The 23,449-nt window shown below is 46.7% G+C and overlaps 1 protein-coding gene across 1 annotated transcript; it reads left to right on the forward strand.

Annotated features, from left to right (window-relative positions):
* The first annotated feature begins 478 nt into the window (after positions 1-478).
* Positions 479-23,449, forward strand: Haus7 (HAUS augmin like complex subunit 7). The gene is made up of 10 exons (XM_070039534.1): positions 479-641; positions 1,254-1,369; positions 2,510-2,577; positions 5,198-5,259; positions 12,763-12,854; positions 13,862-14,020; positions 14,158-14,254; positions 14,942-15,166; positions 16,266-16,380; positions 23,262-23,449. Exons 1-10 carry the CDS (start codon positions 531-533, stop codon positions 23,330-23,332), a joined length of 1,116 nt encoding a protein of 371 aa, XP_069895635.1. The 5' UTR covers positions 479-530; the 3' UTR covers positions 23,333-23,449.

Below are 23,449 nucleotides of genomic sequence, written 5' to 3' on the forward strand. Positions count from 1 at the left end.
AATTTACACAGCTAGTTAAGTGGTAGAGCCAGATTTAAACTTAAGAAATTACCCTCTAACTCTACCGCGAACTAGGGAACCAGGAGATTAAGCCTGGCAGTGGAAGAGGACCCACTGAAGTCCCAGGTCTCTTTCAGAATCCCAGGCTCCTTTCGTTCTTGTGGGTGGATATCAGATGCAGCCAGGAAGAGACCGACTAAGGCTGGAGCGCCCTCTTCCGGAGGAATCTATCTCCTAGGAGACCCGAGCTGTAACGGTCGGCTGGACCGGCGACAGCGAGGGTCCAACTTCAGCCCTTCCGTTTTCCCCGCCTCCAGCCCCACCCACTTGCCACGGTCCGCCCCAGGGTGGTGCATGCGCAGGCCGCCGGCAGGGCCGCAACCCAATGGGAGGACTCGGTGCGGAAGTGGGTGCGGCCTCTCCGGCCCGCTGAGTGGTTCCCACCCGCAGGGGCGGGAAGAGTGTGATTGGCACCCAGTCCGGCTGGTGGAGCCGGGAATGTGGGCCGGGCTCGACTCTGAGCGCGAAACATGGCGGGGCTGGACGCTGTCGCCGGCTGCAGCTCTGACTACGATTTCTGCGAAAACGAGGATGACAACCTCGTGTTCAAGGAGGCTGTGAAGGTGTTCGAGAAGCTGAAGGTGCCGTGGGTCTGGGGAGCTACCTAGCCCGGAGGGGCTGGGCAGTGTCTTTACTTCAATCTGGCGGCGCCAAACTGCCACTGTCGTGGGTCCGGGTGCGCCTCGTTCTCCTACAGTAACGGGCTGTTTGTAACGGGCTGCTTGTGAAGCATCTGTTTTTGTTCTTTGGGGTTCCCCGGGCCTCCACTGTCGCTGTCTCTACTGCAGTGTCTAGTCATTGGGGCTAATGCTGGGCACAAAACTCCAGATTGTGCTTCCCAGGCACATTGGGCGAAACTATTGCCAAAGACAGGAGCTCTGCCTCAGATGATAAGGAAACTGGTCATCTGAAAGAAGGAAAATATCCCCCGCTTTCCCTCCACTCTTTCTCAGCCTGCACCTAACTCTAAAGGTCCACCCATCGTTAGGCATAGCTCCTAGTCCTGCTGCCAATGGATGGATCCCACAGGGGCGTGGAAAACACAAGGGGGGGGGTGCTTTGGGCTGCCACCCTGTTTGGGATGGGAGAAGGTTGGTACAGAAAGGTGTCCTGTCTAAGCCTGGCAGAAGGGCATTGCCACCCTGCAGTGACTGGCTTCCTAAAAGCTTCCTACTTGCCTTTTCTTTGCATAGGGCTTAAAGTGCCCCTTCCTGGAGGGTCTGTATATCTCTGAGCCAAAGACAATCTATGAACTCCTGTGTCAGCCTTCGAAGTATCGGCTGGAGATCCTAGAGTGGATGTGTATACGGTAACACCCTGATTTCGTCCTCCTATTGTGGGATGTCCACAGCACTACCAGACCACCTCAGAAGATGAGTGTGTGTACCCCTAGAGGGTTCTGTAATACATCCAGCCCACTATGATAAACAGTTGGTTACTAAAAAGCACTGGCTAGAGAGCTACGCTCAGAATGAGGGTGAAGTGGCCCCTAGCAGTGCTGGGTTTGCTCCACCTACCATTTTGTGGAGACATAGGGCTTGAGTGTTTTCTTAACTTGATACATTTGGAGCTGCATCACTGATTGGGACCTGAGAAATACTCCATTTCAGTTGTTTTCTTACAAAGGAGTGGAATAAGGTCAGCTGGAATCCTCCTGAGCTGCCTGGGGCCTTGTGGTAGAAGGGATTGTCAGGGACAGGGTACTGGGCTGCCTGCCTGGGTCTAGGCTCACAAGGCAGCCCTTATGCAGCACTAGCTGATGCCAGTGCACCTGAATCAAAGTGTGCCCAGAGGCCAAGGCAAAGCACCAAAATGTCCCACAGAATTGCTTGCTTCTTGGAACTACCATACCCAAGTTACTCATTCTCCCCATGGTGGGATAGCCCCAGGAGCTGAGCATCTGCCTGCAAGCTGCAGATACTGAAGGCTTTCTCCAGCCTCACTGGGAGACAAGCTTTGTTCTTATTCAGTATGGACCTTGGCATCCTCTCTGTAATGGCTGTCGTCTGGGTTGTCTGTTGGTATTGGAGACTCTTGAAAAGTCAGGCATAGGTTTGCCATCCTCAGCAAGCTTGAACTCTGAGAGGTGAAAGCCCAGAAAAACAATAGTATCAGATCCCTGTGGGTTAGTAGGTGGCTAGTATGGCTGCGGGGTTTCCTGGCAGGCCTTTTGGCCCAGACCAAGTAGGAAAAAGCCCCGGGTAACTGTTATTTACCTCTCTGTACAGCAGGTTCTCACCCAGACATTTGCATTTCAGTATTCACATTCATGTTTCCATGGTAACTTTTCTGAAGTATTCTGTTGGTGGTGAAATTCATAGGCTCTTAAATTAACCATTTTAAGGCGAAACTTAGGTGACAATTTAGCATACATGTAAGCAGTGTACTTGGTTGTGTGTGGGTGTAGAGTGCTCCTTTGAGCCTGATTGACTTTGCTATTTCCCTTCAGGGCCTGTCCATCCTTGCTTGACAAGTTCAACCCCCTGAAGAGCATCCCAGTGGAAGTGAAGATCCAAGGTGGGTCTCCTTTATGGGAGTATGGAATTTGGTGGTAAATTATGAACATGGTCACAGCCTTCTTTACCAAGTTGTAAATTACCCATTGGACTGATACTGTCTTCTTTTGAAATTTGTTTTGGTTGGTTACACAGCTTGAACTCAGTGTCTTGGTGCTTAAGGCTAGTGCTCTTTCCACTTTGAGCCACAGCGCCACTTCTGGTTTTCTGGTGGTTAATTGGAGATAAGAGTCTCATGGACTTTCCTGCCCAGGCTGGCTTTGAACCATGATCCTCAGATCTCAGCCTCCTGTGTAGCTAGGATTACAGGTGTGAACCATGAGTGCCTGGCTGATGTTTTCTTAATAGGGTATGCCCTGTGGATTTTTCTAGAGCCTTCTAGAATCAGGGTTTCCTTAGGCATGGCAGGTGGTAGACCTCTTCTCACAGTGACCAACAATGTAGTGGTCAAGCACAGCACTGGGAGCTAAAGACGGTGATACTTGCTGATGCCACAGTGGTTTGTCGCCCTCTCTCAGTCGTGTTGTGTGTATATATGTGGCATTTCTAGAAGCACTCCAGTTGCCCCCTAATGGCATTTGTCTGGTAGCCACTTTTACCCATTTCTTGTCAGCAACTCTCCTTAATCTGGTAAAAAAAAATGAATGAGTCACTGGGTAAGTTTTTACATTTGTAGAATTTCAAAGGCTGAATTTCCCATGGGCCTGGCTTGTTCCCACCACTGTAGGGGGCATGAACTGGACTCTGGCACCCTGCAACACATGCCAGGTGTCTGCAGATTAAGTATCTAGGGACAAGTTGTCCCTGTGATTGAAGTGCAGTATTGTGTCTTAAAGCAGCAGCCTGTGCCCTAACCTGTTATGGATGCCCCTGTGTTTCCTACTGGCAGGACCATCCAAGGCTCTGACAGCTTGCCTGAGGCCTTTAATGCACACATATGCTAACTCTGGCCCTCAGGATGCTCCTGCCTTGCCACAGCCTGTTTCATTTCTAATAAACTGGGAGGGGGGTGGTGAACACCTCAGCCTTGCCTCCCTTCCCTTCCCTTAATGAGTATAAGTAAGTATAAGTAAGAAGGACTAGGGCAGGTAGAGCTCAGGAGAGTTCTTGGCTTCATCAGACATTCAGGGCTGTGTTTCAGATGCTGGTGCCACAGCAGTGCACTGTGCTGCCTGCATGGAACTGTTAGCACGGATCATGTTACATGATGAATGAGGCAGTTGGCCGAAAGTATAGAAGGCTATAAGAGTATACAGAATGAGGAGATAGAAGTGTGGTAAACAGCCAGGTAAGGGCAAGATGGTGCCCAGAGGTTGGAAGAAGAGTGGTCCCATTGAAAGAAATGGCAGGAAGAGAGGAGCAAAGCCTTGCTGATAGTAGGAGTAGTATGAATTATATACAGGGCACTGGAACAACAACTGCAAAGGGTCTGCAGTGGGCTTGTGTTTGACAGCTTTGAATAAGAGTGAGGAGGCATATGTGCCTGAAATGGAGGACAGAAGGGGTGGATGATGGCAAGAATGGATGGGTCCACATTGGGTTGGGCCTGGTGGACTATTGGCTTTTACTCCAAGGAAGGTTGTGGTCCTATGTTAGGTTTATCAGTCTCCCTGAGGCCACTGTGGTGAGAGTAGGAGCACCCTGACTGAGCGAGGGAGATCAGCATTGTGCTTTTGCAGTAACTGTCTCAATGAGAGATGGGGAGAATGTGGAGATGCAGTGCTGGCTTGATCCTGGATTTCTAGTGAAGGGAAGGCTGGCTGGACTTGTTGGAAAGAAGAGAGGGTCATAGGGACATGAGGTTAAGAGCTATGGGTAGTGCAGTCTTGCTTGAGGGGCATAGTGGATATTTATAGAGTGTTTCCATTGTTCCTAAGTGCTTTCACCTTGGCACGCTTCCTACTTTCTCCAATGGGCTCTCAAAGCACATGGGTGCAGAGTTCTGTCTGTCCTGCTATGTATGCGTTGTGGGCATGTGGGGGGGGGAAGAGAGGGAGGTGAGCATGGCCTATGAAGGGTGAGGGCATTGCCACAGGCTAAGGTGAGCTTAGGGATGGCCTTATACCCAAAGATTACTCAGAGGATGCCCTGGGCACCCTGGAAGATGTGGCTGGATAGGATCCTGTGCAGGGGCTCAGGCTTCCTGTCTGTAAATATAGCACCAACTTGCCTCTTACGGTTGCCAGTAAGATAATAATAGAGGAGGAAGACATGAAAGGCCTTTGGGACAGGGACAAACATGAGCTGTGATTCCTTTTGCTTTGCTCTCTTAAGAGAATACACATGGCTCCTTATGGAGGTACCTTGACCTCTACCAGTTCCTCAGGAAGCCACTGTTAGAAAGTCCCATGTATACAGATGCATGGCGGGTAACTCCTTATTTTCAGCCAGGGAAACTGGCACCCAGAAAGTTAGCAGTGACCAAGTGCAGGTCACACAGCAAGAGGTAGCCCAGGCACTAAGATGAGTCTTCTACCTGCCTCTTTGTCTACCTGGTCTTCTGTGCCCAGCGTGGCCTTGTGGGTGCTGAGCTATGGATGTGTGGCAGTCTCAGCACCCTGTGGGCATCTGGCATCCTCTGGATGGGTGTCTATAGTAACAGGATCTTTGTGTTCCAACAGAGATGGTGAAACTAGGCCATGAGCTGATGCTGTGTGCAGCAGATGACCATGAGCTTCTCAGGGTAAGAGAACCATATGCATGCTTTCTTCCCTGAGCTGGTGTGGGGAAAGAAGGGCCTTCTGTGACCAGTGCCTTTGAGGCTCCTCAGACCCCAGAGCTGGCTGGGTGCATAGGAAGTCTGGTTCTCTAGACCTGGATTTGGCAGGCACTGCTAGGAATCCTTTGTGTAGATGAACTCTACCCATGACTTGGAATGGGTGAGGGAAGTATGGGGCATAGAGGTAGATCTGGGGCTTATGATGGCCAAAGGGACACAGATGCATTCTGTCCTCTCTTGGTGATACCATACTTGCCTGGTGCTATGCTAGATACTTTGCATGTGAGTAATGATCATACCCACCCTTGGCAGTGTGTGTCATACCCCTATTTCAAAGGACAATGCCAGCTTATTGAGGTGGCAGAGCCATGTCTCAATCCCATGCCCCTGACTTCCAAGCTCATATACCTTTTCCCGAATGCCACCCTCCCATCTGAGGGTTTTGTATAGAGGTGCCTCTATCCACCCACTACCATTTCCTGCCCTTAAAATGGATAAATTTGGGGAGTAATTGTTTCTGTTTTTGACTACTATGGATAATGTGGAGGTGACATTCTTATGTCTTTTATTACATATATTCTTTTTGATATATATATATATATATATATATATATATATATATATATATATATATACAGAGAGAGAGAGAGAATAAAAGAATTGCTGAGTTATATGGTAGCTGTATGGTTGTTTGTTTTTTTTTTTTGTCATGGGGCTTTTTTTTTTGAAGAGCTACGGAACTGTTTTTCTAACATTGTCATAGTTGATTGTGCTATTGCATTGTCCAGTGGGGTGTTTTTGTTGTTCCATTTTAACTAAATAATCACAATGTTTCAGAGCAAGGTTCTGGCCCAGTTTGAGCAGCAAGGACAGAGCATTCTCATGTACTCCCTAACCCCCACATCTGTACCAGCCCTCACTATCAGCATTTTGTATCCTAGCAAGTCTCATGTTTGTTACAATGAATGAACACACATTGAAACATATAGCAGGTTTTCATTTGGGTTATTGTTTCTCTGTTCTCAAAGTTGCTACATGGTTTGATTTTTTTTGATAATGTTTTCAACTGTGTTTCTTGCTCACAGTTGCTTATTCCAGCATTTTAAAAAAATAATGGCTGCTTTCAAATATTGGTCAGATCATTCTAACATCTGTAAGGTCATCTCTGGCATTGTCTTTTCTCATGCAAATTGAGATTTTCATGGTGGCCATGTGTTCTAGAAGGCACTTGACCCAGCAGGTTTAAGGTACAAGGTTCCTACCATGCTCTGAGTCCTGAGCCCCTACACGGGCTTAGAATTTACGGTTGGTTGAAGGCATCAAGGTCAGATTCAACCCATGCATAGGTGGGACTGAACTCAGGCATCCAAAAGCATTTGTGGAATCACTCTCTGCCATCTCTGGTACTTTTTAATTCCTTCTCTGGCATTTTCTACCCTGTGGCCATAAGCCACCCACTTCCAGGACCATGGAAAACAGGACACCAAGGAAAACAGGAAGAAAATAACAAGAGGGTTGGCCCTAGGAAGTTGTTGCTACAGCTGCCTGAGTGGATCGGAGACTCTTCCTTCAGAATGACTGACCCTCCTGCTTTTTTGTTGCTATTACCACCCCCCCTCCCCCCCCCTCCCCGCCCAACAAAGAAAAAAACTTCCTGCCATTAACACCATATTGCCTGTGGCTAGGGGACTTTCTCCTCCCTGAGCTTTATAGATCTCTTCTGTGCTCCTTGAGGCTGTATCCTGGAGCCCCCTCAGTCTGCCCTGTAGCACTCCTTTCTGGGATTCCATCTAGGCTGTGTTCAGGTCAGCAGAGACTGGAGGAAGAAACATGGTGGGCTTACTGCCATGCTGAATGATCTCATTAGATTCTGGTATGCTTCCTTGATCTGACCTGCCCCATGCCTGTCCATGGTTCATCTCTGGGAGGTAGGTCTTTAGTGGGAGAAAAAGATAGCATGTGGTCCCCCCATTTTACCTACAGCCAAAACTCTTCCCTTCTTACACTTCGCATAGTTTTTGTTGTAAAATGAACTTAATATAAATGCTACAAATTTTCAAGAATTTTCCAGCAGACTGAGAGGAGGCTTTACTCACTTTCTAAAAAACTGACACACACAAGATAACATTTGCCATCTTCACTCTAGTGTGTGTGTATGTGTGTGTAAGTGTATACATGTACGTAAGTAGGTATACTGGTACTGGTGTTTGAGCTTGGGGCTTCTCATTCTCTCTTTTTTGCTCAAGGCTGGCATTCTGCCAACTCAGCCATGTCTCTATTTTATTTCTGGCTTTTTTGTTAATTAGAGATGAGTGTCAAATTTGTCTGCCTAGCAATCCTCAGAATTCAGCCTCCTGAGTAGGTAGGATTATAAGCATGAGCCATGGTTCCTAGCTCCATCTTGACCAGGCTTTTGTTTGTTTGTTTTTTGGTGCCAGTCCTGGTGCTTGAACTCTGAGCTTCTCATTCTCTCTGAGCTTTTGTGTTCAAGGTTAGTACTTTGTCACTTGAGCCACAGCTCCACTTCTGCCTTTTTGGGGGGGGGTTAATTAGAGATAAAGAGTCTCACTGACTTTCCTGCCTTTGCTGGCTTTGAACCATGCCCCTCAGATCTTAACCACCTGAATAGCTAGGATTATATGTAAATCACTGGCACCATTTTTTTTTGGTGGTCCTGGGGCTTGAACTCTGGGCCTGGGTGCTGTCCCTGAGCTCTTCAGCTCAAAGTGACCGCTCTACCACTTGAGCCACAGTGTCACTTTTTTCCCCTGATGGTTAATTGGAGATAAGAGTCTCAAAAACTTTCCTGCCTGGGCTGGCTATGAATAGAAATCCTCAAAGCTCAGCCTTCTGAGTAGCTAGTATTATAGGCGTGAGCTACCAGTGCCCAGCTTCCTCTTGACCATTTTAAAGTATATAGTCCAGTGGTGGTAAACAATTCACCAGTGACGTTAAGCATTTCACCTTGTGATGTCATTGCTACCATCTGTCTCTAGAATTTATCTTCCCAAGCTGAAATTTGGGGTTCAATTTTTAAACCATTTTGAAGTATTCATTGCATTCTTTTAATACCATGCTGTTGTTTAAATAAGAATATTAAGTAATTAGCTTTAGCTTTTCTCATTGTTTTTCCCTAAGTTCCTGCTGGGTTTTATATTCCAATGGCCAATGTACTTCCAGTGAGCTGTAAACATATTCTCTTTGGAAATATTAATTTCTTGAGATCTTATTTCTTGTTACTTGAATACTATAGCTGTCATATATCTCTGGCTCTAATTCTAGATGCACACTTCTAATTCATGTACCTGTACGTGTGACCTTTGTGAGCAGCAATCTGCATGTATAATATGTGTTTACTTCGAACTGGTTATATACTGCTCAAATCTGTAGATTCAGGTTGCTGAAGTGACTACCAGTTTTTAAAAATCTTTTTAAAAAAGTATACAATGAAGTGGCATTTAGAAGATTCACAATATTACACAACTATTGCCTTTAACTAGGTCCAAGATATTTTTATTCCCTTGCCAGGCAGCCCACTGATGTTAGTCACTTCCATTCCTAAAGGGCCCTGATGACTATTCACTTTACTCCCTGTCTCTGTGCCACTAAGACAGAATTCTACACTCCGTGGCCCTGTGTGATTGGCTTCTTATCTGAGCATAGTGTTTTTGAAGTTTGACAATGTGGCAGCAGTGTGTCAGGACTTCATTCCTTGATGTAATCCTCGTGCCTCTACCTCATGCGTGCTAGAATTAAAAGTGTGTGCCACAATGCCTGGCTTTAATATATGTTAGTTTAAAAATATGTGTGCACTTCTTTGTCTTGTCTTCTGACAAAGCAAGACAAAGAACAATGATGCCTCAGTTGTAATATGGGGCTGGGGAAGAAATGTACCAATTGGGCCAGGAACATCTTATCGTAGCGGGAAGGCAGATAGCCCTCCAAGGCTTCAGTGGGAGCTGAGAAACTACAGAATCAGCTCTTCTCACCAGAGCTAGGTCCATGTGACCACCGTGAGCACAATGGCTACTGTAGATTGTTGCTCTTCATATCTACTTTAACAAGACTTCATAAGGCTGTCTTTGTTGTTGTGATACTATGTTTGACTTCAGAGCTTTGTACTTGCTAGGGAGGCTCTGTATCATTTGAGTCATTCCTCCACCCCATAATGATACTTGAAGTGTGGTGGTATTTGCTTGCTATCCCAGCACGTTGGAGGCTGGGGCAGGAAGATGGGCTAATTCAAGGCTAGCCTGAGTTCTGCAGTTAAGTCCCTGCCTTACATAAAATAAAACAACAGAAATGAAGAGTCATTATTTGACACTAAGAACATATGCAATAAAAAAAGAGGTGGTCAGTGGTACTTAACTAAAATTAAACACTTGGTGCATCAAAGGACACCTGGCAAGTGAAGGGGACGACCCTCAGAATAGAAGAAAAAACTTGTAAAGCATGGGTCTGATAAGAGACGTCTATCCAGAATTTATAAAGAACACAACTCCATAACCAAGGAACTCAGTTCAAAAATGGGCAAGGATCTGAATAGACACTTCTTCATAGGAAATGAAATAGATACTTCTTCATAGGAAATGTACCCATGATCAGTAAGCTCACGGAAACATGCTTAGCATGTCTGACTGTAAGAGCAGTGCAAATCAGAAACGCTTCACACACAAGGATTTCTCACATCAACAGGGAAATTAATGAGTGTTGGAGAGCATGAGAATGTATTGGATCCCTCACACAGTTCTGGTGAGGAGAAGAGATGGTGTAGACACTGGAAGCCAGTTTGGCAGTTTCTTGAAAGGTTAAACACAGCACGCATATGGCCTGCCAATTCTACTTCTAGGTATGGACTAAAGAGTATTAAAAATGCATACACATGAAAACTGACACATGAATGTTCATCGATGTGTTGTCATAGTAGCCAAATGTGGAACTACTCTAGGTGTCTCTCAACTGGTGAATAAATGAAGTATTTTAATAATGAAGCAGAAATTAGTGGTATATGCTACAACATAGGACACCCTTGAGAATATTTAGAGAAAAGAGTCAGACATAAACGTTTACATATATGATGTACATGTACGGAATTTTCAGAAGAGCCAAATCCACATAGAGCTGAGTGCTTGTAGCTCACATGCATAATCATAGCCACTTAGGAGGCTGAGATCTGGAAGCTTACAGTTTGAAATCAGCCCAGGTATCAAAGTTCACAAGACTCCATCTCCAAAATAACCAGCCGCAACAACAGCAACAAACCAAACCAGGGCTGGAGATAAGATGCAGTGTGGATTAAGTGGTATAGCACCAGCCTAAACCTCAGTACCCCTCCCCCCACAAAAAACTTGCTTGCTATGTTGGGGCTGGGACTGCTCGTGAGTCTGGAGTTTGCTTTTGGGGTGCTAGCCAAAATGTAACTGTTGTGATGACTAGACAACTCTGAATATCCTAACAAGCTTGGACCTGTACACATTTTGGTGAATTTCTTGATTTGTGAATTATAGCTCAACCACAGTGTAGCCGAATGAAATGAGAAGATCTGGGAGAGCATCAAGTCAAAAGGAATGGGGTCGTATGGGCTTATGTGTTGAGGGAACTTCCAGTAGGCTGGTCATACTGAACCATCCTGGAGGGGTAGGGCAAGGGTAGATTACACAGGCTTTTGTAGGCCCCAGTAGAGGACCAGCAATTTCCATGAAGTATTGCACTGACAGTTATGTATGGTAAGGCTTAGAGGTTGGATGGGGCAGGGGTGGCTGATGAGAGACGTTCACAGGCTGCAGCAATGCCCAGGCACAGGCGGCAGCTGCATGAGCGGCGGTGGTAGTGAAGAAAATGAGGGCATGGCTGGATTCAGTCATGTCCCCTGTATTTGCTGATGGCTATGGTGGGGTAGGAAAAGAGGTGCGTGTCCTGGTGCTCAGCAATGTCTGAGGTTCTGTGGATTCATTCTACAGATGTTTCCAGGGTACCCTTATTGGCTCTGAGCCTTTTCTAGAGAGCAGAGAGGAGACATAGGGGCTTCAGCGAGGTGGTGCACACCAGCCTGGGGCTAGACCAGAAGGTCTGGGGAGGGCCTTTGAGTCTTACAGGGCCTAAGCCTTGCCTACCCACAAGAGATGTAGAGGGCCAGGCCTGTGGCTTTGGAGAGCCCACAGAGAGACACAGGCCTAGCCTACCCAGGGGAGGCAGCCACAGCCTGACCTCAGCAAGCTGGCATCCATCCCCTTCCTGGACATTTGCAGTGTGGTGGCTGGAGCCATTTCCCCACTCAGCAAGGGGATGGTATGGGATGGTTACAGTCTCATGCACTGGTCAAAGCCTGCAGGGCTCTGAATGCTAGTCACTCTTGTGTTACTCCCTGGGCGGACTTCTATGTAGATAGTGTATCCCACCTCAACTCCAGTGATGCCCTACCGTCATGTCCCTTCTATAAGGGGAGACTATTCACAGGAGGGGAGTGAAAAGGTCCCAGAAGCCATTGGCTGGCTGAGGATGTGGTGGTGAAAGCTTCCAGAAGCTTCTGTTCGTGTTGAGTTGATTGCATAGGTGGGAGCAGGCTTTCTGGGAGTGGCAGGCAGTATCCAACAACAGGGAGTTGTACTGTTCCCAGAGTCTCCTCCTCACCAGGGACTGCTTGGTTCTTTCTGCTAAGCCCATGCAGTCAGTATCAGCATTTAGTATCACTGTGTTTGCAGAGTGTTCTAGCAAGTTGCCAGTGATGAGCAGCACCATGTGCCAAGTCAGAAGAGGTAGAGAAGCAAACTGATAGGCCCAGCTTTCTCCTGTTCCCGCCCACTCTGGCTTTCTGGGGGAGGGCGTGGCCTCTTAGATGATAACTTTGGTCAGGAGAGTCAGTGGCTTGCCAGAAGGCAGCATGAGCTCCGGACAAGGAAGCTCCGCAGAAGAACCTCAGCCATCTTCTTCTGAGCAGCAGGTAGGAGATCAGGCCTTAGAAGCCTGGGCCTTCCCAAGTATACCTCCACTTCCCTTCTGAAGCAAAGGCCACTTCGAGATGCCTTTATGCTGCTGTTCTGTGGCTTCTACTAGTGCTAGTTGGTCAGCTGATCTACTGAGAACAGTTGTTACCCTGGAGTTGTCCTTGAGGAAAGGGCCACAGGTCCATCCTCGCAGGTGGTGTTCTGCCTTTGCAGGCACCGCTACAACCCCACACTCTCCATTCCATGGCCGGAGCCCTGCAATGGTGGCATTTTCCAGTTTCCAGAGTGTGGTCCCAGGTACTGCAAGCTCCAGGTAGAGGATAAGCAGGGAGCCTTTTCTACCATCAGCTCCTGAGTTCTGGGCCCCTTTAAGAGAGTGCTAGATAGGCAGAGATGCGGAACTGACAGCCGCCCCCCCCCCCCCCGCCAGGGGCATCCTGGGAGTAGGGCACCCCAAACAGTTGGCCTAGGCCAGGCTTATGTCTGCGTTGAGCCAGCAAATGTGTCTGAACTTCTCTTTCAGGGATCTGCCTGTGCTCAGAAGCAGCTGCACTTCATGGACCAATTGCTGGACATAGTGCAGAGCCTGGATGCCGGGTACTCTAGCAGCTCAAGGTAAAAACTCCAGCGGCCCAGCTGGGAACCCTTGAGGGGTGGTTTTGGTCTTGGATATGGAACTGATGGGAGTCAGGATATACCAGCTGGGGTCTTTGTCCCCCTTGGTGGCAGTAGCCACACATTGGTCCAGGAGCTGAAGGTACAAACTGAGACAAGACCCTTGCTTTGAGGAGTCAGCTGGCTGCTCAGGGACCAGGCAGTGGACAAGGAAGGGATGCTTGCATCCCCAGGATGCTGGGTGGTTGTCTGGGGGTGCTCTGGGTCTTAGAGAAGACATTTGAGGTGTGTTGGAGGATGGCGAGTATTGGGTTGCCCTGCAAGACCAATAGGCTTCTCGGGGAGGCCAAAGCAGGCAGACGCGGGGAGATTGGCCAGGCAGCGCAGTTCTTTCTCCCCCTTCTTTCCCACATTTTTTGTTGTTGTTGTTGGTCGTGGGGCTTGAACTCTGGGCCTGAGCGCTGTCCCTCAGCTCTTCAACTCAAGGTGAATGCTCTACCACTTGAGCCATAGTACCACTTCTGGTTTTCTAGTGGTTTATTGGAGATAAGAATTTTATGGTGCCGGGCACTGGTGGCTCATGCCTATAATCCTAGCAACTCAGGAGGCTGAGATCTGAGGATTGCGGGTCAAAGCCAGCACAGGCAGGAAAGTCTGTGACACTCGTCTTCAATTAACCACCAGAAAACCAGAAGTGGCGCTGTGGCTCAAGTGGTAGAGCGCTCGGCTTGAGCTGAAGAGCTGAGGGACAGTGCCCAGGCCCAAAGTTCAAGTCCCACGACTGACCAAAAAAAAAAAAAAAAAGGATTTCACAGCCTTTCCTGCCGGGCTGGCTTTGAACCATGATCCTTAGATCTCAGCCTCCTGAGTAGCTAGGATTACAGGCATGAGCCACCGGCGCCTGGCTCTTTCCCACTCTTTAGTCTGGTTCCTTTCAGTGTCTTAAGTCTTCCCTACATTGCTGGTGTTCCAGCAAGTGATGGTAAGACTTGGGGCCTGCCTTACAGCCCAAAGGAGAACCTGGAGGATACCACGGAGAAGAGTGAGGCAATGCTGGAGGAGATGTTCTCCTCCCCAAACCTGCCAGCGCTTCTGAATCCGGACTGTGACCCGTGGCCCATGGACATTCAGCCTGTTCTCGACCAGCAGAATGATGATTGGCAAATGTAGGTGTATGGGAAGATTCTTTCCCCAGCTCTAACCCTGCTTGGTTCTGTCACCTAAGGGAGTCCCCGGTGGAGTGCACCACTGGGTGGCAGGAGAGAGCTTGAGGCGACTGCCCTCCACACTTGTCTTCCTGCAGGGCCAGCCCCTCTGACAAGTCTGACGAGGAGAAGGTGGCGGAGCTGGCCAGGCAGCTGCAGGAAAGCGCTGCCAAGCTGCAGGCACTGAAGGGAGAGGTGAGGGCACATCAGTCATGGGGGCCTGTGGGGCCTGGGGATCAGATCCTGTTTGGTGTCCTGGGTTAAGAGACATCTTTCAAGCTGGGTGCTGGTGGCTCATGCCTGTAATCCTAGCTACTCAGGAAACTGAGATCTTAGGATCGCAGTTCAAAGCCAGCCCAGGCAGCAAAGTCCGTGAAACTCTTATCTCTAATAAACCACCAGAAAACCGGAAGTGGCGCTGTGGCTCATGTGGTAGAGCGTTTGCCTTGAGCTGAAGAGCTGAGGGACAGCGCCCAGGCCCAGAGTTCAAGCCCCATGACCAACACACATGCACAAAAGACACATATTTCAACATGGGGTGCTGTGAGGCTTCAGTGAGATGGTGCCTTCACAGGCTTGACAGGTACTAGGGAACAGGCGCTTAGTCCACACGAGTGGAGGAGACATGGGAGCAAGGCTCCACACAGGCTGGAATGCCAAGCCTCCGCTGGCATGTGAGTACCACGCTCTCCCACCAGTGCTTGCATGGGCTACTCTGGTTCTGGAGGCTGAGGCTCATGGGGGAGGGTCAGAAGCAGGGTTGAGGCTCCCTACAGCCCCTTGTTTATGAAGGCTTTCCTCCTCACCCCACCTTTCTGATGTTTAAAATGAGGCCAGCCAGCAGGACAGGCTTGAGGTACCATTCTCTCCTTGGTTTTGCAGTGCTTTGAGCAGCAGAAGCCAGGGTCTGCTGTGAGTGTGGCCATTGCCAGCACCCTCGACCAGAAGCTGCGCCTGGTCGTCTCTGACTTCTACCAGCTCATCTTGGCCTTCCTCCAAGTCTATGATGATGAGCTGGGTGAGTGTGGCCAGCACCCTCAGCCTGACCTGCACTCATGTGGACCCATCATCCAAGCCGTGTATCAGAGCCTGATTTCCTGCAACCAGGTAAGAATTCTCTTCGTCTCTCTGCTGCCTCCACAGTAAGACTGATGGGGGCATGAGGGCTGGGGCAAGGAGCTAAAGGGCCTGGTATGGTAGAGCTCTCGAACCTTTGGCAGTTGAGACAATTACTTTTTGTATACTGTGGGGGGGGGGCAGGATGAGAGCTAGTGTGGAGATGCTTACCAAGAAACCCACCACCAAAGAGGTTTGTGCTTTGTCTGCATTAGGTCCTATTGGACTCCGTATGACATCCGGCCTCCTTTGTCTTCCTATGTACCCTGAGCCCATATTGGTCTCTCTTTTTTTTTTTTTTTTAACATTATCCCTAAACATTCCCAGATGCCTCCCGTCTTATGTTACTAAGCAGTGTGCCACTCAGGCAAATAAAGACTACGGCAGACGAGACAGGAGAAAGCCACCCATGTAGCTGAGCCAACTAAGTGAATACTTCCTGATTTTATTCCCCATCCCAGATCCTCAGACACCAGCCTCAGATGCTAGGGTTAGGCACCATCACTAGAACTGCCATGTGCAGAACTCTGACCTTGCTCCAAGATTCCATAATGTTTATTTGGGGTTCTTCATGGAAAGACTCGGACTTCTCAACATCAGGCCAGACGGTCCATGAGCCACTCCAGTCCCCCCTGGGGAAATGGTTAGGCCTCAGTCCTCTGTCTCTCAGAAAGGTCTTTTCTCTTTATTTTTGTGGTACTGGAGTTTGAACTCAGGGCATCAAGCTTTCTAGGCAAGCATTGTACCATTTGAGACATGCTCCTGGTCTTTGACATGTCCCCTTTTTATTGGAACATTTCTTTTCCTACCCTGACATTTGTTTTGCTCAAGCTGGGATGACATGCAGTGCTGGCAATGTCTCTGGGGACTAGGTTGCCAGAGTGCCACGATGGTGAGCTCTCACCACTGGGTGAAGGACAACTCACCAGCTGGGAATTCTGTGTCTTTCTCTTGGCTCTCTATTTGTTGGAGGGCAGAGATTGAAGGTCACATGATCAGCGTGAATTTGGGTGGGAAGCGAGAGACACCATCTTGGTTAGACCGGCAGCACCGAGTGCTTACGCATCCCCTCCCCTTCTCTTCTTGTCAGCTGCTGAAAGCAGTCGTGGAGGTCACCGATGCCACTGAGCAAGCTATGGACATAGCGAAGAAGCAGGAGGGTCAGCAGACCAGTTGGGGCAACAGCAGCTCCGTGAAGAGCTTAAGTATGATGCTTGGAGGGTGGGGGAAGCTGTCCCTGTGCATGCTTAGCTAAGTGATTGTTTCATGAGTGGGATCCTCTTTAATGCTCAACCAGCCAACTGGGTACAAGAGAGGACTTTTAGTCCCTTCCTCCCTCCCTCCCTTCCTTCTTCCCTCCCACCCTCCCTCATTCCCTCACTTCCTCCTGCGATTTGTTACTGAGCTTCTTCTACTTGAGCCTAGTGCTCTACCATTTGAGCCACAGTTCCACTTCCAGATGTTTGGTGGTTAATTGGAGATAAGAGTCTCACAAATTTTCCTGCCCCAGCTTGCTTGGAACCATGATTCTCAGATCTCAACCTTCTGAATAGCTAAGATCACAGGCATGAGCCACTAGCTCATTTTTTTTATTACTTAACATTTTTTGCTTAACCTTTTTAAAATTACTGAGTCTGTAGGTTGTTTTCAGTTTTTTAAAGTGACACATAATGCTGTTGTAAAATATAATACTGAAAAACTGGAAACAATCCTGAGCTGTAACATTATGTAATGCTTTGTAAACACAGACATAGTTTATTTGTTTGGCAAGGGACCAGTCATTGTTTCAAGAGTTGGATGCAATGATACAAGGGAATGCGGATTACAAAAGGTTAAAGGAACAAATAGAGGTTAAGAATCAGAGTATGATCTCACCTTACTAAAGGAACAAAATGTAGAAAAACCCTTGAAGGAAATGAGCCAGAATATGAACATTGATTTTTCTCTGGGTTAGAGTCAGAGGTAGCTCATTTTATTTCTTTAGCTGCTTTTGTAGTCTTCAAATACTCTTCACTGAGTGGAAAACTTAAATTATTTTCTTCTTTGTCTATCAATCTTTTAAAAAAGGATACAGCAAACAAATTTAGACATGGAGTGTTTACTCACATTATGTCCTTAGCACAAAGTTCTAGATGGGCCAGGTTCTTAGGCCCAAGTAATTTCCCTTGTATTTTTCCTTGTAAGAACTAGATTTGGTCCTTTGAACATTGTTACTATTGGATAGGGGCAAAATTGTATCTGAATTTACATAAAATTTTCCATAAACTTCTTTGTTGTGTGTGCAGATACTGGAGCTTGAACCTAGGAACTCATACTTTTTTTTTGCATCCTTGCTCATGGTTAGTTCTCTATTTGAGCCATGCCTCCAGTGCTGATTTTCTTCTGTATGGATAGACATTTGTCACAGCACTGTTTAATGTGAATCTCCTCCTTCCCCCACTCTTCTATAATACCATCCCCTCCGTTCCGCATTAAGTATGCATATATGTGTGGTTCTCTTGTGGTTCTCTATTCTGTTCTGTTGTTCTCTGTCTTCGTACCAGCATGCTATTACAAGCATGGTATTTTAGAAGATTGCAAAATAAATTGCAAAACAAATTCAAAGAAATAGGTGCCTTGTTTGGTCTGTCTGTCCTTCCTTCCATCTTTGTCCTCCCTCCCTCCCTTCCCTCTTTCCTCTCCTCATCTCCCCTCCCCTCCCCTACCATCTCTTCCCTTCCTCTCCCTTCCTCTCATCTTTTTCCTCTTCCCTCCCCTCCCTTTTCTTCTTCCCCCTCCCCTCTTCTCCTTCCATCCCCTTCTTCCTGATTAAATCCAGGGCCTTTCACATGCTAAGCAAGTGCTCTCTATCCCTTGACTAATGCTCCACTTCCAGCTTTTTGCTGGATAATTGGAGATAAGAGTCTCATGGAGTTTCTTGCCTGAGCTGACTTTGAATTGAGATCTTTAGATCTTAGCCTCCTGAGTAGCTAGGATTATAAGTGTGAGCCACAGGCTTCCATTTTCCTCTATAACTTCTGCTATGAAACCAGCTATTTATCATTGAGAATCCTTAAACACGATGAGTTTCTTTCTTGTTTTCATAATTCTCTTGATCCATAGTTTCAAGCATTGGATTTTAATGTGTCTGGAGCTCTTTAGACTTTTTAGATGTGTAGATAATTACTACTTTTTGTGATCAATACACAACCAAGGAATTGACAACTCTTCCTTCTCTTTCATATCTTGTCTCAGAACCTCAAGGTCAGCCAGAGGTGAGGACTGAGCACCTTCTTACATCTCTTCTGGCATTTTCAAAGCCCTGAGCATGCACATGGCCTTCTAGGTTCCCAGGGCTATGCTAGAGCTTTTCAGAACTCTTATAGACAGTTCATTCCTCAGTCTGTTCCCAAGCTTTTTGGTTATCTATTGTTTGCTCAGACTACTACCCATCATCTCAAGGAGCAGTAATTAAAGCATTTGACTATAACTGGTTTTCACTGGTGTGTCCCTAAGTAGTGGCTTTACCTCATAAAGCCTGTCAGCCACTTCCCACTGGGAAGACTTTCTTTGGATGACCTTTCTAGCTCTTGCAGTTGGCCTTCTCATCACTCATGGCTTTGGCACATACCTGCTTCATGTATACCACAGACTGAGGAGGCTCTGCTTATTGATTAAACTGTAACAGAATCCTCCAGTCTACAGTTTATTACAGCATTTATCCTAATCATCACTGTCACTGTGGCTCTCACTGCAGTCTATATAATTGCTATTAATAGTTTATTTATGATCCAATACTATCATTCCTATAATAATGATCATTAATACTCCTAACAGTATGTCATCTTGTAGGTGACTAGGGTATAATACGACTAGTGGCTGATTTAGCTTTTCAGATAGGCACACTCTGTAAGCTGTGTGGACTGGAACCACACATTGCCTTCCCATGGCCCAGTGGATGTGGAGACTTCAAGAGAGGTAGGGCCCCACTTGGGGCTCCTGACTTGGCTCTGAGTATGTCTTCTTGACTTGCTTTTTTTTTTTTTTTTTGCCAGTCGTAAGTCATCACACATTCTGTCTCTGGGCTTTTTCACTCATGAGTGGAAAAGTGCCCTACCTCACATGAGCCATGCCTCCAGTTCCCTGACTTGCTTTGAGACAAATTCTTAGGCTCTAGACATGCCCAGAGAAAGGGAACAATGCAAAATCCATTCCAAAGGCTACAAGCAATGCCCCTTTACTTTTTTGCTATGCTTTATCTGATAAATGGAGGTATTCAAGCAATGTGACCTCTCTCCTACTTAGGGATAGTCTGCATTTTTGGTCTTTTGTAGCTTTTTTTCCCCCAGGACTGAGGACCGAACCCAGGGCCTGTGCGCGCTGGGTGGGCGCCCTTCCGCTGGGCTAAACCCCCAGCCCCCGGTCTGCATTTTTAAAAAAAACTTTTTACAATTAGTATGTATTATTAGTACAAGTGGATTTATTTTTGACCTATCCATGTTTTTTCACTCAAGGCTTGCACTCTACCACTTGAGTCTCAGCTCCTCTTCCAACTTTTTGGTGATTCATTGGAGATAAGAGTCTCATATACTTTCCTGCCCAGGCTGGCTTTGAACCATGATCCTCGGATCTCAGCTTCCTGAGTAACTAGGATTACAGTAACTAGTAACAGTTGTGAGGCACTGACACCTAGCTAATTGTTCTGTTTTTGTCTATGTATATCAAGTAATTGGACGTTGGACCATATTCACCTTCCTTCACCCTTTCCATTTACCCTTCCTCCTCCCATTATAACCCTCCCTCCATACAGGACCTGTTTTACATTCTTGTCATTTATGTTTTAGGTATATGATGATTGTCCAAAGAAATTTCACTGTGCTGTTTTAAACCTATATCTGTCGATCAGACTTACCCCCCTTGATTACTGTTTTGCCCTGCCCCCATTCCTTAGAAATCAAATTCTCAGTGAGGTTTTTTTATGCCATGTTGATAAACAGATACTGTATTTCAACATTATGCACCATTTAACAATCTTATGGCAGAATAATACTCCATTGTGTATATATACCACATTTTCAAATCCCTTCACCAGGGCAGTTCCCATAGCTTGGCTATGGTGATTAAATAGTGCTGCAATGAACATGGGTGTGCAGGTGCTTCTTACATCCCCTCAGATACATGTGTAAGAATGAAATCCCTGGATTGGATGGAAATGCCAAGACTAATTTTTTGAAGAACGAGTATACTAATTTACACAGTGGTTGCACTAGTTTACATTCCCACCAGCAATGTATGACGGTTTGTATTCCCCCACATTTTCACCAGCATTTGTTGTTGTGTTCTTGATTGATATTCTGACTAGAGTGAGATGGGAATCTCAGTGTTGTTATGATTTACATTTCCTTTATGGACAGAGATATTGAGTAATTCTTCATGTATTTATTAACCATTTGTATTTTTGAAAAGTGTCTGTTGCCCATTTGTTAATTGGGTTGTTGATTTTTGGAGGGAGTTTAGTTTTTCATGTTAATCTTCACATAGGCATAATTTGACTTCTTCTTTTCTTTATTTCTTTTTCTGGCCTTATTGTTCTGGCTAATGTTGAAAATGGCTTATGATGTTGGGGTGTCACACAGTAACAAAAATACCAAGGCAAAGTTTACTTCTAGGGAAGGATGTACCATCAGCCAAAAATCTGGATAACAAGCAACACAGAGCAAGCAGGCTGATCTCTTTTTACCCCTAAGTGAGCCAGTCCCTCCCCTCTGCTTGGATTGGCTAAGCTCAGGTTCATAATCTTCAAAAGGATGTGGCTTAGTAAATAGGATGTAACTAAAACTTTAAGGTGCTTATAACACCGTGTACAGCAGGAAAAGGATGAAACTAAAATGTAATTAAGGGCCAAGCCGCCTGGCAAAGTAGGAACTTTTCAGAAAAACAATTCTCACAAGATTGTCAGAAAGGAAGTGATCTACTTTGATAGAAAGATGCTTTTTCTCACATTAAGAATGCAAGCACTATATTGAACAAGAGTGGAGAGAGTAGATACTCTTTATTTCATTATTATGTTATTACGTTCTTTCTTTTTCTTAGTTTCTTCAGAGTTTTTATCATAAAAGGATTTTGGATTTTGTCAGAGGCGTTCTTTGCATTGAGATAATCGTATGATTTTGTCTTTCATTCTCTGTACTTATTAATTTAAATATGTTGAACTATCCTTGCATTCCTGGGATGAAAACAACCTGATCATGGTACGATCTTTTTTGATGTGTTGTTGAATTCAGTATGCATGTATTTTATTGAAAATGTTTGTGTCTATTCATGGAAGAGTCAAAATATAAAAGCAAAGGGGGGCAGAGCAACCATGTCAGTGCTGAGAATGGGCCACCAACACAGAGGCAATGCACATAAATAGCTGTGGAAGGCAGGAGTGAATGGGAGTGTTTTACTGGTGTCACAGGTAGGAAAGCCACAGTGATAGGACAGCCCTTGGAGGAGTGGAGGTGTCTGCCTGGTGGAACTAATCAGTTAACTACTGGGGTCCCACAGCCTAGTGGCTGCCCTGGCGACAAAGCAGTTGAAGCATATCTGTAGTGAGAAACAACTGCATAGCTGGGAGCTCCCAGTGAGACCCTAGCCCATTGTTTTGTGAGATGATAGGCATGAATAAGGAATCAGATTCCTGATATGGCTGTCCAGGTAAGGTCCACTTCTTGATAGTGCCTGTGGTTGAGGCTAATCCTTGTTCTGCTCATCCCATCCACAGCAAAGACTGCCTGTCATCTTACCCTGCCTTCCACAGAACGTCTTGAAATCCCTACCCATGCGAAACCCCACCAGAAAGGGGGCACTGGCCACCAAAGAAGCACTTAGGCTGTTGGCTTTACCCAGATTCTAGTTCTCAACTCCAGAGCTCTCTAGAGAGAGGGGGGGGGGAGAGAGAATGCCAGCCCACATCATGAAAAGACGTAGATGTGCAGGAAATCTGGCCTGAGAACTTTAAACATACTCAGCATAACATCCCAAAAGGCCTGGACCACTGAGGACCTAGCATTGAGGTGGAACAGGAGGTCGTAAATGTCATAAGAATAGATAGAAAAGAGAAAAATGAGCACAGACTGAGTTCTATGCAGGCAGTTTCCAGATAGTTAACAGTCTTCAGAGCATAAAAGAAAAGGAAAGCACTGGCGATGCATCTCTACGTACCAGGTCCAGAGCTGATGGAGGCCACCATAGGCAGACACTGGGGCCAAAGGTTTAAGAGGGAAAGCCAGTGGGTGGGTGTTTTGGGGAGTGGCCCCAAGAGCTTGATGGTAGTGTTTTGTGAGTGCTCAGGGTCAAGCCCCTCAGGTTCTGGATCCTACTCACCAAGCACCCCCCTCCCCCCCCCAGGCAGGAAAGTGTGGACTTCTGGGTTGGTAACTCACAATGGTGCAGATGCAAATGAAAGGAAGAGGAGGCCAAGGTTAGGGAACGGCCATCTGCAGAGATGTGAGTTGCATAGGAAGGAGACGCTGTTAAAAAAAAAAAAAAAAGGAATGCCCAAGGAAAAACAACTCTGGAATTGAGAACAGCAAGTAAAGTCCCTCATTGGCACCCAGTAGTCATTGTCTGAAGTGGGTACCTCAGGAGGAGGTGTAGCTACAGACTTTAGTGGCCCCTCTGGCCCCTCTTCCAAGAGCTGAGCAGCTGGAGTGACACATCGGCCTCCAGGATGAGGTGGGCTTCAGAGCAGTGCTATTCAGCTAAGGCCTTAAGTGTGTTCCTTGTCATTTCATATTTCATGTGCACATAACTTGTCTGATTCAAATAGAACATGCCCTGGCCCCTGGCTAGGTGCTGCCTCTCCTGTACTACCTTAGTAGCTCCCCAGCTCAGCATTCCTGGATCAAGAGTGGAAGTCTTGGATCCAGGCTTCAAGCCCCCCTCAGGACCAGGCTTCTGTGTCATCTGGTCATATAGGACTGGAGGGGAATCTGTGGTGGGCACACGGTTGTGATGGGAAAGCAGGACGTGGCCTGGCAGTGGGGACTGCTTATCTCTGCCTCCTTCAGGCCCGAACGCATTAGACTTAACTTTGTTCTTTTTTTTTTACTTTCCTTTGTAGTCAGCAAAATGGATGAACTAACTCAGAAATACAAAGTCTTCAATGATATCCTGAACAAAGGCACAGGATAGGCTGGGAACAGAACCCTGAAGCCATCACAGGAGAAGCGGGAATGATCCCATTTGCTTCTCCCCTTAACCTGCAGGAAAAAGGAGTCTCAGGCTCTTAATAAACTGCCTTAAACCTAC

The sequence above is a fragment of the Dipodomys merriami genome, unplaced genomic scaffold, assembly GCF_024711535.1.
Source record: "Dipodomys merriami isolate MVZ:Mamm:240054 unplaced genomic scaffold, mDipMer1.0.p SCAF_3, whole genome shotgun sequence".
In the NCBI taxonomy this organism is placed as follows: domain Eukaryota; kingdom Metazoa; phylum Chordata; class Mammalia; order Rodentia; family Heteromyidae; genus Dipodomys; species Dipodomys merriami.